This window comes from Salvelinus sp. IW2-2015, linkage group LG30 (genome assembly GCF_002910315.2).
Source record: "Salvelinus sp. IW2-2015 linkage group LG30, ASM291031v2, whole genome shotgun sequence".
In the NCBI taxonomy this organism is placed as follows: Eukaryota; Metazoa; Chordata; class Actinopteri; order Salmoniformes; family Salmonidae; genus Salvelinus; species Salvelinus sp. IW2-2015.
Genome location: NC_036869.1, coordinates 2,472,422 through 2,492,845, shown reverse-complemented (window position 1 = coordinate 2,492,845; position 20,424 = coordinate 2,472,422). Strand labels below are relative to the sequence as shown.

Sequence of the window (20,424 nt, the reverse complement as noted above, 5' to 3'; positions counted from 1 at the left end):
CTGGTAAAGTTATTTCTACAACCTGGTAGTTAACCCAACCTGGTTAGATATTTCTACACCCTGGTAGTTATTTCTTACGTTCTTATTCCATTTCATCAATGCAACATTGACGTTTTGTTCCTTTAGGCCTTGCTTTTCAGAAAACACCAATGAAGACTAGTGAAGGCTAGTCAGTCTCGTAGTAAAGTGTAGGCTAATATGTCTCGTAGTAAATTGTACGCTATTTCAGTCTTAGTAGTAAATGTAGGCTAATTGTCTCGTAGTAAAGTGAAGGCTAGTTCAGTCTCGTAGTAAAGTGTAGGCTAATTCAGTCTAGTAGTAAAGTGTAGGCTAATTCAGTCTAGTAGTAAAGTGAAGGCTAATTCAGTCTAGTAGTAAAGTGAAGGCTAATTCAGTCTCGTAGTAAATGGTAGGCTAATTGTCTCGTAGTAAATTGTAGGCTATTTCAGTCTAGTAGTAAAGTGTAGGCTAATTGTCTCGTAGTAAAGTGAAGGCTAGTTCAGTCTCGTAGTAAAGTGTAGGCTAATATCAGTCTAGTAGTAAAGTGTAGGCTAATTCAGTCTAGTAGTAAAGTGAAGGCTAATTCAGTCTAGTAGTAAAGTGTAGGCTAATTCAGTCTCGTAGTAAAGTGTAGGCTAATTCAGCTAAGTTAAGTGTAGGCTAATTCAGTCTAGTAGTAAAGTGTAGGCTAATTGTCTCGTAGTAAAGTGAAGGCTAGTTCAGTCTGTAGTAAAGTGTAGCTAATTCAGTCTAGTAGTAAAAGTGTAGGCTAATTCAGTCTAGTAGTAAAGTGTAGGCTAATTGTCTCGTAGTAAAGTGAAGGCTAGTTCAGTCTCGTAGTAAAGTGTAGGCTAATTCAGTCTAGTTAGTAAAGTTGTAGGCTAATTGTCTCGTAGTAAAAGTGAAGGCTAGTTCAGCTCTAGTTAGTAAAGTGTAGGCTAATTCAGTCTCGGTTGGATCAACAATACAGATATTACACATTTGAGAATCCTCTTGGTTAAAGACTTATGTTATAGATAGACACCAAAGCCATCTATTCTTTCTCCATGCTCTACCATAGTATGATAACCGTGTTTCTCAGGTGGGATAGCATTTACAAGCGTCTGACTGGGTTATTTTTTTTATGTCCTCGCTCTGTAGGTTTCCAAAAAAGTTGCCGATCTTATCCTTGGGAAAACAGCCGTCCTACGTTAAGGTTATGCTTTCTTCATTCTATCCTTCCCCTTCCTATACACTGTATACATTTTAAAGTCTCACTCAAACTCTTTTCAGTGTTTATTTACGCTGATTGATATCACTGTCAATCAGTCATGCCAAAGGACGGTATTGTGGAATATTACCGCATTATCATTACGCGGCGGCAGGTAGCCTAGTGGTATAGAGCGTTGGGCCAGAACCGAAGGTTGCTGGATCGAATCCCTGAGCTGACAAACTACAAATCTGTCGTTCTTCCCCTGAACAAGACAGTTAACCCACTTGTTCCCCAGTAGGCCGTCATTGTAAATAAGAATTTGTTCTTAACTGACCTTGCCTAGTTAAATAAAGGTTAAAAAAAATATTTGGTTGGTGTTTAGCAACAAAAAAACTATGCTTGACAAACATGTAAACTATATTTAATCTCCAATTATTTGAAAACATAAAATAAAGTTGCCACTTTTTGTCTCAAATACATTGTCGTTGTTGGTTAGCTACGTGAATTTTAGGCCATATTAGCATAGGAGTGACATCCAGTCAAATCACCTCAAAACAAGACATGGTATCAAGAACAAGATTACAACTAACTGAAACGAGCCACCTACGATCCCAACAAGTCATGTTTCATAACGTTCTCAGCCAACCCGTCTGAGTAAAACATCACTCAACGTAGATGATGACTTCGTAGTGACTGGTGCTGAAGACAATCTCAAGGCTATATATTCTAAATCAGGTGACATTGTCCGTCGGTGACTTGTGATGTAGCGAGTGAGTAAGTGTGTATCCCCTCGCTAAAGCAATCAGTTTGTTTGTGTTTGGTTCACAGCCTCAGCCAAGGACAAGGAGGAGGTGAGAGGGGAGAGAGAAGAGGGAGAAGACTGAAAAACGTGTGTAGTTGGGCGTCTGTATCCCCATGCTCCTCTTAGTGGGAGCTCTTCAGATGTAACGATGGTGTTCACGGTCGGACAGTAAACGACTTTGATCAGGCCGAACTGGGGGTTTTTTTTCCTTTATTTTTTTTTTATTCATAGTCCTGCAGGCTTCGCTTGGTCAAACTCCACAAGCCCTGAGATGGTTTTAGTAGTATTAGGTCGGCTGACCGCCATTTAGTTGATTGTTTGGTCGATAGGTCCGGCCTGTTGGATCGACCAAGATTTCTAGTCGAGCACGTTAGGGCAAAAAAAATTAAATTATTATGTACAAGACACCTGTCTGAGTGGACTGATCCATTGTGAGTGCTGTGGGGCAGTGGCACAGTCCATCACTCTAAGACGTGCGCTACTGAATGTAATGGTTATATTAAGCATTGGAAGCAATGTACAATACATTCTTTATAACAGATGCACTTTCTCCGCGTGGATTTATGGTTGCTGGTCCGCGGTTCTAATTCAGTCTAGTAGTAAAGTGTAGGCTAATTGTCTCGTAGTAAAGTGAAGGCTAGTTCAGTCTAGTAGTAAAGTGTAGGCTAATTCAGTCTCGGTTGGATCAACAATACAGATATTACACATTGTGAGAATCCTCTTGGTTAAAGACTTATGTTATAGATAGACACCAAAGCCATCTATTCTTTCTCCATGCTCTACCATAGTATGATAACCGTGTTTCTCAGGTGGGATAGCATTTACAAGCGTCTGACTGGGTTATTTTTTTTATGTCCTCGCTCTGTAGGTTTCCAAAAAAGTTGCCGATCTTATCCTGGAAAAACAGCCGTCCTACGTTAAGGTATGCTTTCTTCATTCTTCCTTCCTCCTTTCCTTACACTGTATACATTTTAAAGTCTCACTCAAACTCTTTCAGTGTTTATTTACGCTGATTGATATCAACTGTCAATCAGTCATGCCAAAGGAGGTAATGTGGAATATACCGGCATTATCATTACGGGGCGGCAGGTAGCCTAGTGGTTAGAGCGTTGGGCCAGTAACCGAAAGGTTGCTGGATCGAATCCCTGAGCTGACAAACTACAAATCTGTCGTTCTTCCCCTGAACAAGACAGTTAACCCACTGTTCCCCAGTAGGCCGTCATTGTAAATAAGAATTTGTTCTTAACTGACTTGCCTAGTTAAATAAAGGTTAAAAAAAATATTTGGTTGGTTGTTTAGCAACAAAAACTATGCTGACAACATGTAAACTATATTTAATCTCCAATTTTTATTGAAAACATAAATAAAGTTGCACTTTTTGTCTCAAATACATTGTCAGTTGTTGGTTAGCTAGTGAATTTTAGCCATATTAGCATAGACGTGACATCAGTCAAATCACCTCAAAACAAGACATGGTATCAAGAACAAGATACAACTAACTGAAACGAGCCACCTACGATTCCCAACAAGTCATTGTTTTCATAACGTTCTCAGCCAACCCGTCTGAGTAAAACATCACTCAACGTAGATGATGACTGTCAGTGACTGGTGCTGAAGACAATCTCAAGCTATATATCTAATCAGGTGACATTGTCCGTCGTGACTTGTGGATGTGCGAGTGAGTAAGTGTGTATCCCCTCGCTAAAGCAATCAGTTTGTTTGTGTTTGGTTCACAGCCTCAGCCAAGGACAGGAGGGAGGTGAGAGGGAGAGAGAGAGAGGGAGAAGACTGAAAAAGCGTGTGTAGTTGGGCGTCTGTATCCCCATGCTCCTCTTAGTGGGAGCTCTTTCAGATGTATACGAGGTGTTCACGGTCGGACAGTAAACGACTTTGATCAGGCCAACTGGGGATTCATACCTGTCAGGCTGTGCACCACAGCTGAATGGTTTAGTTAGTATTAGGGCTGACCCCATTTAGTTGATTGTTTGGTCGATAGGCTGTTGGTCGACCAAGATTTTAGTCGAGCAGTAGCAAAAAAAATTAAAATAATTATGGTTTACAAGACACCTGTCTGAGTGGACTGATCCATTGTGGAGGCTGTGGGGATGGCACAGTCCATCACTCTAAGACGTGCTACTGAAATTGTATATGGTTATATTACATAGGAACAATGGTACAATACATTTTTTATAACAGATGCACTTTCTCCCGCGTTGGATAGTGGTTGCTGTCCGCGGTTCTGAAACAGATCAGTGCGCTGTTGAATTGGAGCCTTTTCCTAGACCATGTTGCTATGTGCATAAAGAAAAGTTAACCAGCATATTGGTGTTGAGAACAATGCAGTGGAGGCAGCAGCAGAGTTAGGAGATGAGGAAACAGCCCATGTCTTATTGTCTAAGAAAAGTGAGGAGAGAGGAAATCCCAACTTAATTAGGTCTATTTTATTAAAAAAATATATATATTTCACCTTTATTTAACCAGGTAGGCTAGTTGAGAACAAGTTCTCATTTGCAACTGCGACCTGGCCAAGATAAAGCAAAGCAGTGTGACACAGACAACAACACAGAGTTACACAAAGGAGTAAACAATAAACAAACCAATAGCACAATATACAAGTCAATGATACAGTATAAAAAAGAAAGTCTATATACAGTGTGTGTGAAAAAGGCATGAGGAGGTAGGCCGTAGGAGCGAATAATTACAATTTTAGCAGATTAACACTGGAGTGATAAATCATCAGATGATCATGTGCAAGTAGAGATACTGGTGTGCAAAAGAGCAGAAAAGTAAATAAAATAAAAACAGTATGGGGATGAGGTAGGTAGATTGGGTAGGCTATTTACAGATGGACTATGTACAGCTGCAGCTATAATCAATAGCCTAACTGTTAAATGTGCCTGGCTTTATAAATCATCAATATATCTACAGAAATAAGACGTCCTGCTTCTGTTGAGTGTTTAATAGCCTACTGATTCCGTGAGCACCAAGCCTTGAGCAACAATTTCACAAATTGTCTGTTTTTAATCTTTGCTATGCTGCAATAAAGGCTTTATACTTTATTTTTGTTAGACCAGCCTCACTGGTTTTATTTATATATTTTTAGTGTTTACATTGTTCCAAATTGTCAGAAAAATAATATTTCTAATAATAACCCTCATTATTTCTTGATCTCCTTCTTGTTATTATTAAGATCATCTTTATAATAATAAGTAATGTCATTATCAGTAGGCTTAGTATAGCATCCTTCTAAACTCAGCGAAACACCAAACTCCACGTCAACAGTGAAGAGGCGACTCCGGGATGCTGGCCTTCTAGGCAGAGTTCCTCTGTCCAGTGTCTGTGTTCTTTTGCCAATCTTAAACTTTTATTTTTATTGGCCAGTCTGAGATATGTATTTTTCTTTGCAACTCTGCCTAGAAGGCCAGCATCCCGGAGTCGCCTCTTCACTGTTGATGTTGAGACTGGTGTTTTGCGGGTCCTATTTAATGGAGCTGCCAGTTGAGGACTTGTGAGGCGTCTGTTTTCTCAAACTAGACACTCTAATGTCCTCTTGCTCAGTTGTGCACCGGGGCCTGCCACTCCTATTTTCTATTCTGGTTAGAGCCAGTTTGCGCTGTTCTGTGAAGGGAGTAGTACACAGCGTTGTACGAGATCTTCAGTTTCTTGCCATTTTCTCGCATGGAATAGCCTTCATTTCTCAGAACAAGAATAGACTGACGAGTTTCAGAAGAAAGGTCTTTGTTTCTGGACATTTTGAGCCTGTAATCTAACCCACAAATGCTCCAGATACTCAACTAGTCTGAAGAAGGCCAGTTATATTGGCCATATACCTCAACCCCCTAGGTGCCTTATTGCAATTAAACTGGTTACCAATGTACAGTAATTACAGTGCATTCGGAACGTATTCAGACCCCTTCACTTTTTCCACATTTTGTTACGTTACTTATTCTAAAATGGATTAAATAGTTTTTTCCCCCTCATCAATCTGCACACAATACCCCATAATGACAAAACCCCGGAAATATCACATTTGCATAAGTATTGAGACCCTTTACTCAGTGCTTTGTTGAAGCACCTTTGGCACCGATTACAGCCTTCTTGGGTATGATGCTTGGCACACCTGTATTTGGGGAGTTTCTCCCATTCCTCTCTGCAAATAATCTCGAGCTCTGTTAGGTTAGATGAGGAGTGTCGCTGCAAAGCTATTTTCAGGTCTCCAGAGATGTTCGATCGGGTTCATGTCCGGGCTCTGGCTGGGCCACTCAAAGACATTCAAAGACTTGTCCCGAAGCCACTCCTGCGTTGTCTTGGCTGTGTGCTTAGGGTCGTTGACCTGTTGGAAGGTGAAGCTTCGCCCCAGTCTGAGGTCCTGAGCGCTCTGGAGCAGGTTTTCATCAACGATCTCTCTGTACTTTGCTCTGTTCATCTTTCCCTTGTTTCCTGACTAGTCTCCCAGTCCCTACCGCTGAAAAACATCCTCATAGCATGATGCTGCCAACATGCTTCACTGTGGTATTGGCCAGGTGAAGAGCGGTGCCTGGTTTTCTCCAGACGTGACGCTTTGCATTCAGGCCAAAGAGTTTAATCTTGATTTCATCAGGCCGGAGAATTTTGTTTCTCATGGTCACAGTTTTTAGGTGCCTTTTTGGCGAACTCCAAGCGGGCTGTCATGTGCCTTTTACTGAGTAGTGGTTTCCGTCTGGCCACTCTACCATAAAGGCCTGTTTGATGGAGTGCTGCAGAGATTGTTGTCCTTCTGGAAGGTGCTCCCATCTCCACAGAGGAACTCTGGAGCTCTGTCAGTGGCCAACGGGCTCTTGGTCTCCTCCCTGACCACAGTTTGGGCGGGCGGTCCGCTCTAGGGAGGAGTCTTGGTGGTTCCAAACTTCTTCCATTTAAGAAGGATGGAGGTCACTGTGTTCTTGGACTTTCAATACTGCAGAAATATTTTGTTACCCTTCCCCAAATCTGTACCTCTAAACAATCCTGTCTCGGAGCTCTACAGACAATTCCTTTGACCTCATGGCTTGGTTTTTGCTCTGACATGCACTGTCAACTGTGGGACAGGTGTGTGCCTTTCTAAATCGTGTCCAATCAATTGAATTTACCACAGCTGGACTCCAAGTCGTAGAAACATCTCAAGGATGATCAGTGGAAACAGGATGCACCGGAGCTCAATTTTGAGTCTCATAGCAAAGTGTACTTGCATAAATACGGTATTTCAGTTTATTTTTAATAATTTAGCAAAAATGTATCAACCAGTTTTCTTTTTTGTCATTATGTGGTATTGTGTGTAGATTGCTGCTGAAATTCTTTGGGGAATCCATTTTAGAATAAGGCTGTAACGTATCAAAATGTGGAAAAAGTCATGTGGTCTTAATACTTTCCGAATTGTATCTCGTGAAGTGTATAACACAATTTCTAGATTGTTGAAAGTTTCCAAGAATACAGCAGTCTCCATCATTGGAAAATTGAAAACATAGGGAACTACCCAGACTAGAGCTGGCCGTTTGACCAAACAGTGCTACCGGCCAAGAAAGACCTTGATCAGGTAGGTAACCAAGAACCCAATGACCACTCTGACAGAACTACACAGTTCCTTGGCTGAAATGGTTGAACCTGCCAGAAGGACAACAGTCTCTACAGCACTTCAGCAATTTAGGCTTCATGGGAGAGTAGCCAGACGTAACCCACTCCTGAGAAAAAGGCACATGACGTGAAAGACTCTGAGAGCATAAGATAAAAAAGATGTGGTCTGATGAAACATTTTACTCTGGTCTGAATGCGAAGCGCAATGCAAAGCGCAATGTCCTGGAGAAAGACAGGCACAGCTCATCACCTGTCATTGAATGGAGCCAAATCCTTGATGAGAACCTGCTTCAGAGTGCAAACAACCTTAGACTGGGGCTGAGATTTACATTCCAACAATGACTCCAAACAGCCAAAGCAACGCTTGAATGGCTTGAGAACTAATGGGGAGGTCCTTGAGTGGCCCAGCCAAACACCAGACTTGAATCCCACTGTAAATCTGTGGAAAGACTTGAAGATTGCTGTTCACTGCCTCTCCCCATGTAACTTAACAGAGCTTGAGAAAATCTGCCAGGAATAATGGGAGAAAATCCCCAAATCCAGATGTGCAAAGCTGACACAGACATACCCAAGACGACTCAAAGCTGTAATCTCCGCCAAAAGTACTTCGGATGTGAATACTTATGTAAATAAAGATATTTCTAACATTGATTTTCAAGAAATGTGCTAACATTTCAATTAACATTTTTTTTCACTTTTATATCGTTTGATTGGCTATGTATAGCCTAGCTATGCTATAATATTATATAGATTCTATGGCTATATATACTCTAGCTATGCTATTATATTATATACTTGTATGGCTGTGTATAGCCTAGCTATGCTATAATATTATATAGGTGTTATATAGTTTGTATGGCAATATATAGCCTACCTATGACATAATATTATATAGGTATTATATTGTTTGTATGGCGATATGTAGTATAGGTATTATATAATTTGTGTGGCGATATGTAGTCTAGCTATAATATTATATTATATCGTTTGTATGGCGATATGTAGTCTAGCTATAATATTATATCATTTGTATAGAGATATGTAGTCTAGCTATAATATTATATTATATCGTTTGTATGGCGATATGTAGTCTAGCTATAATATTATATCATTTGTATAGAGATATGTAGTCTAGCTATAATATTATATTATATATAGTTTGTATGGCGATATGTAGTCTAGCTATAATATTATATTGTTTGTATGGCGATATGTAGTCTAGCTATGATATTTATATGGGTAATTATGTTGTTTTGTATGGCGATATGTAGTCTAGCTATGATATTATATAGGTAATATATGTTGTTTTTGTATGGCGATATGTAGTCTAGCTATGATATTATATAGGTAATATATGTTGTTTGAATGGCGATATGTAGTCTAGCTATGAATTATATAGGTGTTAATATTGATTTGTGGCGATATGTAGTCTAGCTATGTATTATATTGGTGTTATATATTGATTGTATGGTGCGATATGTAGTCTAGCTATGCGTGATAGTAAGTAATGAGATATAGTCTAGATCAGGGGTGTCAAAGTCAAATGGACGGAGGGCCAAATAAAAAATTTAGCTACAAGCCGAGGGCCGGACTGTTCGAATGTTCATTGAAATTTTTTTAAATGACGCATATAGTCTAGTGAACCTAATTGAACCTACTGAAAACCTAACAAATATATTCCAATATGATCAGATAAATAAAGCATATATTTCTTATGGCTCTGTCAGTAATCTTTAATTTTCAACAGACACAAAAGACAAATTTCCTTTATATAAAATCCCCATAACATGAACATTAAATGAAAGAAACCGGTATTCAAGGCACCATCAGTAGCCTATATTTTCTATTTTAGCAAAAGTGGGCTAATTTACTTCAAAGAAAAAAACAATAATAGCAATTTTCTATCATCCACTCAACTGAAATATTTTAAAATATAATTGGATTGAAAATACAATAAAATAAAGTGCAAAAATCTATTAATCAAAAACAACACTTTGTTTAAGGAGAAGTAACATGCAGTGAAAACAAATATTAAACTTTAACTTTTAAACTTGAACTGAGTAAAAACTCTAAATATGTGATTGCACAGTAATGTTCACTTGTTTGAGGTTGAGGGTGATACTTGGTGGTGTCCCATCTTTTCCACAAGTTCATCAATGTTCGGGGTAAGGCTCTGAGCTGAGGAAATCCTCAGAATTGAGTGGAGGTTGTTCAGCAGTAAGTCGACTTCTGTGTGATGTTTTGTTCAGGTTCATCAAAGAAAACAGTTGTTCACACAGGTATGTGCTGCCAAACATAGACAACGTTTGAGCAGCCTGGATGGCGCAGCTGGGGCATTGTGTCGGGGAGGAAACGGGCGAACTCCGCAGCACCCAACTGCCGCATATTTTGCCCTCAGTGCATCATTGCATTGGAGGTCAATCAACTCCATTTGGAGGTTTGGTGGTGAGCTTTCCACGTCAACAGCAAATGGGTTACCGAGCAGTTCCAACCTGCTTTTTTGTGCTTCAAAGTCAGCAAATCGGCGTCGAAAGTCAGCGGCAAGCATACCTATTTTATCAGCAACTGTGCGCTCGGGAACGCACTGGTAGAGAGCTTCTCTTTCATGGTCTGGCAGCTGGGAAAGTGGCTCAAATTTTTCTTTCCGCATCTGCGTCTCCCACAGAGTCAGTTTGGTTTTAAATGCCTTCACTGTACTGTACATATCAGAGATGACATGATCCCGACCCTGCAGCTGCAAGTTCATTGCATTCAGATGACTCGTAATGTCCCACAGAAAAGCCATTTCACACAGAAACATTTCGTCTCGGGGTTGTGTTGTGTCTTTCCCTTTGCTGTCCAAGAACAGACAAATCTCCTCACGAAGCTCGAAACATCTTTGAAGCACCTTTCCCTGGCTTAGCCATCGCACCTCTGTGTGTAAGGCAAATCACCATGCTCCGTTTCAAACTCCGTCAGAAATGCCTTGAACTGGCGGTGATTCAAACCTTTGGCTCTGATAAAGTTAACTGTGCGCGTGATGATGCTCATTACATGCTCCATTTTCAAGGCTTTACCGCACAACGCTTCCTGGTGTATGATACAATGATAAGCTGTCAGCTCACCTGTCGCGTTTTCCTCTTGCATCTTTTCCCGTATCTTCGCCACCAGTCCGCTCCTGTGTCCACACATCGCAGGTGCTCCGTCGGTTGTCAAACCCACAAGTTTTTCCCAAGGCAGCTCCATCTCATTTACACATCTTGACACTCTTCATACAAATCATGCCCCGTAGTTGTGCCATGCATAGGACGTAAAGCCAAAAACTCCTCTGTCCACGCTTAGGCTGGAGTCCACTCCGCGGATGAAAATTGACCATGGGCAATGTCAGAAATGTGGGTGCTCTCATCCAAGCCAAGGAATATGCAATGAAATCTTTTCCCTTTTCACAAGCTGCTCTTTTAGATTGATGGACAACTGGTCTACTCTTCGGCAATGGTGTTTCTGCTCAGACTCACATTTAAAAAGAGTTGCCTTTTTTCTGGGCAAACTTCGTCACAAACTTTAATCATGCAGTTTTTGATGAAATCCCCCTCGAAATGGCCGGGCTGATTTAGCGATCTCTTCTGCCAAAATAAAACTGGCCTTGACAGCAGCCTGGCCTTGTGATTTGGCTTTTTTGAACAGAGCCTGTCGAGATTTGAGGCCTCGTTTTAATTCCTCTGCCTTTTGTAGCCTTTGTTCCATGTCCATATTCTTGTTTTTGTCCGCGTGTTTCGTTTCATAATGTCGTCTCAGATTATACTCTTTCAGTACCGCCACACTTTCTCCACACAGAAGACACACAGGTTTTCCAGCTACCTCCGTGAACATATACTCCGACTCCCACCTTGTTTGAAACCCCCGGTTCTCAGTGTCCACCTTCCGTTTTGCCATTTTTGATGGGTATCTGAAAGTTAATTTTACTGTGATGCTGACGACTGCTGTGCCAATAAATATTGAAATGAAGCAGCCTACTGCTCGGTGCGTCACCGTTGCATTGTGGGAAATGTAGTATTGGTGCGTGTAAAAGATCTGCGGGCTGCCGGCTTGCTGCGGTCGGCGGGCCGGTTCTAATAATAATCAAGATCATCCAGGGGCCGTAAAAAACCTTCTCGCGGGCCGGATGTGGCCCGCGGGCCTTGACTCTGACATACAGTGGGGAGAACAAGTATTTGATACACTGCCGATTTTGCAGGTTTTCCTACTTATAAGCATGTAGAGGTCTGTAATTTTTATATAGGTACACTTCAACCGTGAGAGACGGAATCTAAAACAAAAATCCAGAAATCACATTGTATGATTTTTAAGTAAATAATTTGCATTTTATTGCATGACATAAGTATTTGACACATCAGAAAAGCAGAACTTAATATTTGGTACAGAAACTTTGGTGTGCAATTACAGAGATCATACGTTTCCTGTAGTTCTTGACCAGGTTTGCACACACTGCAGCAGGGATTTTGGCCCACTCTCTCCATACAGACCTTCTCCAGATCCTTCAGGTTTTGGGGCTGTCGCTGGGCAATACGGACTTTCAGCTCCCTCCAAAGATTTTCTATTGGGTTCAGGTCTGGAGACTGGCTAGGCCACTCCAGGACCTTGAGATGCTTCTTACGGAGCCACTCCTTAGTTGCCCTGGCTGTGTGTTTCGGGTCGTTGTCATGCTGGAAGAACAGCCACGACCCATCTTCAATGCTCTTACTGAAGGAAGGAGGTTGTTGGCCAAGATCTCGCGATACATGGCCCCATCCATCCTCCCCTCAATACGGTGCAGTCGTCCTGTCCCTTTGCAGAAAAGCATCCCCAAAAGAATGATGTTTCCACCTCCATGCTTCACGGTTGGGATGGTGTTCTTGGGGTTGTACTCATCCTTCTTCTTCCTCGAACACGGCGAGTGGAGTTTAGACCGAAAAGCTCTATTTTTTGTCTCATCAGACCACATGACCTTCTCCCATTCCTCCTCTGGATCATCAGAATGGTCATTGGCAAACTTCAGACGGGCCTGGACATGCGCTGGCTTGAGCAGGGGACTTGCGTGCGCTGCAGGACTTTAATCCATGACGGCATGGTGTGTTACTAATGGTTTTCTTTGAGACTGTGGTCCCAGCTCTCTTCAGGTCATTGACCAGGTCCTGCCGTGTAGTTCTGGGCTGATCCCTCACCTTCCTCATGATCATTGATGCCCACAGAGGGAGATCTTGCATGGAGCCCCAGACCGAGGGTGATGACCGTCATCTTGAACTTCTTCCATTTTCTAATAATTGCGCCAACAGTTGTTGCCTTCTCACCAAGCTGCTTGCCTATTGTCCTGTAGCCCATCCCAGCCTTGTGCAGGTCTACAATTGTATCCCTGATGTCCTTACACAGCTCTCTGGTCTTGGCCATTGTGGAGAGGTTGGAGTCTGTTTGATTGAGTGTGTGGACAGGTGTCTTTTATACAGGTAACGAGTTCAAACAGGTGCAGTTAATACAGGTAATGAGTGAAGAACAGGAGGGCTTCTTAAAGAAAAACTAACAGGTCTGTGAGACCCGGAATTCTTACTGGTTGGTAGGTGATCAAATACTTATGTCATGCAATAAAATGCAAATTAATTACTTAAAAATCATACAATGTGATTTTCTGGATTTTTGTTTTAGATTCCGTCTCTCACAGTTGAAGTGTACCTCTGATAAAAATTACAGACCTCTACATGCTTTGTAAGTAGGAAAACCTGCAAAATCGGCAGTGTATCAAATACTTGTTCTCCCCACTGTATGTGGTCTAGATGTAGATAAATGGCATGCTGACTGTAGAGGTCATGATGGCATGTGGTGAGAGCAGTTTGACCCCCACTGTCCTGCTGCTGTAGCTTGTCCTGAGTGGGTTCTGCTCTTCCCCCTGTGGGGATAGCCAGACGCAAAGGTCGTGGTTAGGCCGACACCCCGACACCCCGGACACCTGCAGTCACACTGAAACAGCGGGTGCCACATTTATCATGACAGGAACTGCCAGCCCAGTCACCCGTGATGTGTTCTGTGTGTTTCAGCCTCTCCAGTCAATACTGAATCAACAGTGTGATGTTAGGGGATCCATGGTAACTGTCAGTTTAAGTCTCAGGCTAAGGTAAGATTGCTTGACGTGTCATTTCTCCCTCCTAGTCGCCCTTTGAGAGTGGCTAGGCGGTCTGTTAAAGCCGTGTTGGCTGAACCTTATCCTCGGCTCCAGATGTGATGGAGCCGTCACAGTTTGATATATTGTTGAAAAAACGGGATTGGTGATTTAAAATGGGAGCTGCCCTACCGCGATGCTTATCGGCCAACTTAAAACAGAAGCCCTATAATTGAGTGGCCAAACTAGCCAATGTCTGAGAGAGCGGGAGATTGTCAGGGAGAAAGAGATTGGTACCAGAGTCATAGCCTGCATCCTAATGAATTCCCCCCCCCCCCCCCCCCCCGATACGTTGTCAGGTAATACAATGCTGACAAAGGAATGAAATGGACTTGGACAGTTGTTTTTCATTATTTTTTTTCGGTGCGAGACTTTGCGTTGAGCCGCCATAGATGTTGCTATTAGTGCTTTGTCTTCCCTGTTGGTGCTGTGGCCCTCACCAACGGGCTCATGGGGTGTAATAGACTTTGCGTTGAGCCGATCACTGCACCTTCCATCAATGACCTGTAATACTAATAACTGCCCTATACTGCATTAGCACTATGTACACCTCTGAACAGCACTATGTGCTCTATTCCTCCCTCTGCATCTATGGATACAGGTAACTGCCAAAATAATGTTAACCGTTGAGTAAATGAGGGATACAAAGTGTATTAAAAGCAGGTGCTTACACCGGTGTGGTTCCTGAGTTGATTAAGCAATTAACATCCCATCATGCTTAGGGTCATGTATAAAATAAATGGTTTTATGTTTACTGTATTTATATTGTGTATGTTGACTGTGTGTCTGTATTCTGTCTGTAGATTGTCTACTGCTGGCAGCACCTGTGTAGATGTAATTGGCCAAAAAAATGATTCTGATTCAGAGTTTGATGGCATTGGATCAGTTTGGTAAATTGAGCAGCTAGCTACTTGGAACTGTAAATTAAACATGATCTCTCGCCCTTCTTGGATGGGATTGGAGAACGGAGTGTGTATGTGTGTGCTGTTTTTGATTGCAACACATTTTTCTGAGCAGTCACATTTCCCCCCACACACATACAACCATTTATTTCAATGGGACAGGATCCAGGGCAATGTGTAGTCAGTGTGTTGGGGGCGGTGGCATACATGAATACAGAACAGTTACTATGTCCAAACATCTCAGAGGATGACCTTCATGTCTCCTGAATGTCGGCAAAAATGTCTGAAATGGCCCACCCGGCGTGAAAAATATGAGAAACGGTGACATACACTCTGAACGACCTAAAATGGTGAGTCCCATATTGGTCTTTCAGTCAGTCCAACCCAAACTGTACTGTGCGGTAGGCTAATAGTAGGCCTACTATTGAAACGTAAGTTAGGCTTTTAAGTGAGTATTTATTTTTTATCATGTCTTCGCTCTCAGCCACAATCTTTACATAAAAACAACAAAAATGTATGTTCTAACTCAACAACAAAGCTTGAACCACATCGGGAGACCATTTTTAAGGTCTGGGAAAAATCTAAGAAATTACTTTTACCCTTTCAATTCAAGTGTGCTGACACCTAGCTCTGTTGTTTGGTTAGCTGTTTCTGTCACATGAGATGGAGTTTGCAAAAGAAATTACCTCTGGATTGAGGTTGAGGTTTTTGAGAGAGCCTTTCCATCTACCAGAAGACGGTTAGGTCTATCATTATCATCGCTATATTGTTCCTGTTCCTTAATTGTTTGAAACCTGGACGTTTGACTTCCTATTATGAAGCGTGTCTTAGCTTGCTTCAAAGCAGCCTATAGCCACAATCCCACCATGGAAATGTAGGCCTACTGCCGTGTGCACATTGCTGCGCCTAAAATGTGAAGAAATAATCCACATTTTTAAGCTAAACATCGTGATCTGTTCCATCTGTCTTATTAATTGATATGGCGTCTACTTCCATCACACTACTGTGATACATATCAGTGGGGATTAAGAAGGGAGTATACGCAATGCCCACTGAAAGACAAGTGGGTAATCGGCGTATGCCTGCGTATATCCTCTACTACACCATTGGGATGCAGTCCACCACTTTAGAAGTACAGCCGAATGGTGAACAGCCCATCGAGTGTCATTTGCTTCCCATCAAATCTCATAATCTTCAATTTCCGCCCAGGTCCTGGGTCGCTTGAGAAAGGTATTATTGCCCCAGTCATCCTTGTGGATGACTTCTACCTATATCATAGTATTTTGAGGGGTTGAATTGGCCTTTTGCACCACTGTGTTTTTAGAAGCTACAGTATCTGCTTGGGGCGGTAGAGCGTTGGAACAGGAACTGAAAGGTTGCTTGGTCAAATCCCAGAGCTGACAAGGTAGAAATCTGTTACTCTGCCCCTGAACAAGGCAGTTAACCCACTGTTCCTAGGCCGTCATTGTAAATTAGAATTTGTTCTTAACTGACTTGCCTAGTTAAACAAAGGTTAAATAAATACAATAAAACATCTGCTGCTGTGGTTGTCAGCTCGCTAACGGACAGGTTTACTCCTGGGAGGGTGGGAGATAGGACAGAGGTATGTGTGTCTCTGTCTCTCTGTAACCCGATGGGGATGTTCTATCAGATCTGCTGGGTCAGCTAAATAGATCTGTCTCCAAACAGAGGTATAAATGGTTAGAAAGATTTGTCAACTCTATAGTAGAGACCCCTCGCCGGCCTGTGTGTCTCAGCCATTCGAGCGCAAACGGCTGACGGGACCGGGTGTTGGGCTACGGCTTCCATTTGCTCAGTCAGGAAGTACAGTATAGGTGTGTGTTTCTGGTGTTTTTCTGTATTTAGCTTGCATTCCACACACACTGCTTCTTTCACAGACACAAATTATACCACTGAAAACCTAATTGTCATGCTAGGGAGTTTTCTGATGATTCACTGGACTTAAGGCCTTAACCTTGGCTGCCATTGGGGTGCAGGCGAGACCCGAGAGCTGTAGCTAGCTTCAGGTTTTACAATGGGATTTAGGGCCACTGGCCTGGGTATTAGCAAGAATCTTGGCTTACTGGTCGGTCTCACTAATGATGTGACTGTGCCGCGGTGAGTCACTAGGTCTTAATTCTCAGTGACTCAGCAGGGCTGCCACTAGACCACTCCACCCTTTGGACAAGGGCACGTCCAAGGACACTTTGTTCAGCATTACTAATGCATGTTGTTTAACTTGCTCTGAAAATACTACATTCATACTGTTCAGCTACAGGCAACGATATGTCGGTCCTTGCAACTCTATTGCTCATCATGTAAGGTCTACTGTACTGCATAAGGGTTATTTGATCTTGTACATATTTGCAGCTAAAAGCTGAATTGCAGTACAAAAAAACAAGATTTAGATGGGTTGAAAATGAAGTGTCTAGTTGTGTCTAGGCAACACGGATCTGCATTATGTTTGATGGTGTATGGTCATTCAGTTGATCTGGGAGAGGGTTTGGGTACAGCCTGAGTCGTGTCCACGTGCATGTAGCAATAGGCCTTATATTTCCCTCACTTCATGAGGTTAACAGCATCCATGCCCTTAAACAAGGAGTTGTTTGTGACTTGTTTTATGTCAACTGATCAAGCCCGTCAGGAGGCTATTCTCTATCCAGTTTGAATGGGATTGTTTGTTTAGACGTCTGTTCTGACGTAAGAGCCGCTTCTCTGTTTGTCCCTCTTTATCTACTGCGCTGAATCAATTTTCCACCTCGTATTCCCTCACCAAATAGTTGTTTTTAACATGACAGTGTGTGTTGTCTTTCTCTGAATGCTGCCTCTTTGAGTCGTTGATCAGCCCCAATAATGTTCGCCTAAGATAAGGTTAGTTAGCGTGCGCTCTCACCTCAAGGCGATGACAGCTGGCTCTTCAAAAAACAAGTCAGAATATCACTGTTCAGTGTATCCACCAGTAGCTGAGGGCATGTTTGTTCTTTGAGAGGTCGCTGTTGGGTTGGCCTTTTCCATGTAAAACCAATGGAAACCACTAATTTCCTCTTTCCATTACAGAACTCTTCCATTTCTCTGGGAATGTTTGTGTTTTTGATATTATGACACACTCATGCACAAACACACCCCGTAGGGTTGATATGTTGAGGCCTTTGCCAGTGAGGCACTGGTACTGAATAGAGACAATGGATGGAGGAGAATGTGGTGTTTTCTCATGGGTCACAGTGGGGTACGCAAGAGAAACAGAAGAACGTTTCTTACCCTGTGTAGGGGAATGATTCTCCCTGATTCACCCATTAGTGACAGATGGGGCTCACAGGAAACTGGAGCAGATGAGAGACAATTCAACTGACTTTAAAAGTTACAGTAACCCTTTATTATACACAGTCCTATTCCAGCTAGCATTCAACTCAATTGTTATCTTCTGTACTGTACCGTAACATTTTACGATGTGCAGAGTGGACTGTTAAAGAAAGAGTAACTTTGGTTGCTGTGTGAATTGTGATTGGTCACTCAATGTGAATGGATCTCTTGTTTTCTGCAGGAGTTGGAGAGGGTGACGTCATTACAAACCAATCTACAGCTGGCTGCAGTGATCTGCACCAATGCTAGGAGGTAAGTACTCAGATGTGACCCACCCTCCCTCTCAAAGCTTGTTCTCTTCCATTGGGGATGCTTGTGGTTGAATATTCCTCTCAGCATTAAGCCTGCTAATTAATATCATTCCCACTGTGTACATGTACAACAAGTTTACCTGTTCTTCAATTCAGTCAGAGTTGCGAAGCATTTTGAGACTACTCTTAACAGAACTGTGCCAGGATGGTAAATGTTTCATGATGTCACTTCCTGGTTCCAGGCAGCTGAGTATTTCAAAGGAGGACTTCACCGAGGCCAGCCTGGGGCTCCTAGCCAATCAGAGGAGGAGACACCTGCTCACAGGGCTGCTGAAGTCACTGAGGACTATCAAGACCCTGGTAACTGTCCAAGTCACCTTGTTGCTTTAAATCCTGATACAGACATATTGATATCTATATGCAACACAATTCAGTTGTGGGATGTTACTTATTTTGTAATTGAGTGTCAACATTTAGGTTGTGGTTCTTGATAAAGATGACCATGCGGCCCTTCATTCGACTCTGAGGAAGTAGATAAACTTGTGGATACCATTTTTATGTCTCTGTCCAGTATGAAGGAAGTTAGAGGAGGTTGGTGAGCCAATGCTAACTAACGTTAGCATAATCTTAACAAGACTTCATAATTTCGCTAAGGCTAGTTAGCAGTTGTGCTAGTTAACAACTTACTTCAAACTGCACACAGAGACTTAGAAATAGTATCCACTAGTTCATCTGACTCTGGGTAAGTAGATAAAGGCCCTAATTGCCAAAATCCCGAAGTATCACTTGAACTGTTTCGCTTGTTGTTTTACAGCAAAGGACTGATGTTCGACTCAGTGAGATGCTGGAGGTAAGAGACTCACTCACGGGGGCTTTAGGAAGCTGAGTTTAGATGAAGCTCGGTTATTAAATTCAGATCGTCATGAATCCCTGAATCCCATTTGTAATGGCAGACCATCCTTGACTCATTCCTGCTAATGTCACCATAGCCATAGATTTCAGTAGATTGTAAGGCTAGCGACAGATAAACAAATGAGAAGTATTTAGTTGTAGCCCATAGGATCGAAAAGAGCTGACGCTCTGAGTTATCCCACCAAGACCAAGCTACATACTACATGTAGCCCATGTTAGAGTAATGGGTTTAGTAGTGGTTATGAAACTTTTTTTTCAGTCTGGCTTACTTCAACACAATATGTTTGAATATTCTTGTATACACGAAAATATGTACTAATCAGGAAGTTAGCCCTAGTCTTTAACCAACCAAATGATGTTTGACAGAGTCAGTTTAATGTCTGATATTCTCGTTCTTGGTTTGTGTCTCTCTCTGTCCTGTAGGAGGAGGACTATCCTGGTGCTATCCAGTTGTGTCTGGAATGTCAGAAGGCTGCCAGCACATTCAAACACTACAGCTGCATAAGGTATGTTAAGATTACAACTACTACAGCACATTCAAACACTACAGCTGCATAAGGTATGTTAAGATTACAACTACTCGAATCAAATAAAATGATATCTGTCACATGTGCCGAATACAGTGAAATGCTTACTTACAAGCCCTTAACCAACAATGCAGAAAATACAAAAAAAAAGTAAGAGATAATAATTAAAGAGCAGCAGTAAAATAACAATAGTGGGGCTATATACAGGGTGTTACGGTACAGAGTCAATGTGGAGGCTATATACAGGGTGTTACGGTACAGAGTCAATGTGGAGGCTATATACAGGGTGTACCGGTACAGAGTCAGTGTGCAGGGGCACCGGTGTCAAGGTAATTGAGATAATTATGTACATGCAGGTAGGGTTATTAAAGTGGCTATGAATAGATAATAACAGAGAGTAGTAGCAGCGTAAAAGAGAGAATGGTACCAGAAAACTTGTGTGCATTACAGAGATCATACGTTTCCTGTAGTTCTTGACCAGGTTTGCACACACGCGCAGGATTTTGCCCACTCCTCCATACAGACCTTCTCCAGATCCTCAGGTTTTGGGGCTGTCGCTGGCAAACGGACTTTCAGCTCCCTCCAAAGATTTTCTATTGGGTCAGGTCTGGAGACTGGGCAGCCACTCCAGACTGAGGCATGCTTCTTAGCGGAGGCAACATCCTTAGTTGCCCTGCTGTGGTGTTTCCGGGTCGTTGTCATGCCTGGAAGAACAGCCACGAC

At 42.2% G+C, this 20,424-nt stretch overlaps 1 protein-coding gene across 1 annotated transcript in view; it reads left to right on the top strand.

Moving 5' to 3' along the window:
* The window catches only part of LOC111954776 (VPS50 subunit of EARP/GARPII complex), a 66,184-nt gene extending 46,393 nt beyond the window's left edge, over nucleotides 1–19,791 (top strand). Inside the window, exons 5-9 of the mRNA XM_023974691.2 lie at nucleotides 2,863–2,916; nucleotides 18,193–18,263; nucleotides 18,505–18,622; nucleotides 19,077–19,112; nucleotides 19,598–19,791. Coding sequence (XP_023830459.2) covers nucleotides 2,863–2,916; nucleotides 18,193–18,263; nucleotides 18,505–18,622; nucleotides 19,077–19,112; nucleotides 19,598–19,732 — 414 coding nt within the window. The 3' untranslated portion in view covers nucleotides 19,733–19,791. The remainder of the gene's footprint in view (nucleotides 1–2,862; nucleotides 2,917–18,192; nucleotides 18,264–18,504; nucleotides 18,623–19,076; nucleotides 19,113–19,597) is intronic.
* The last annotated feature ends 633 nt before the right edge of the window (nucleotides 19,792–20,424 follow it).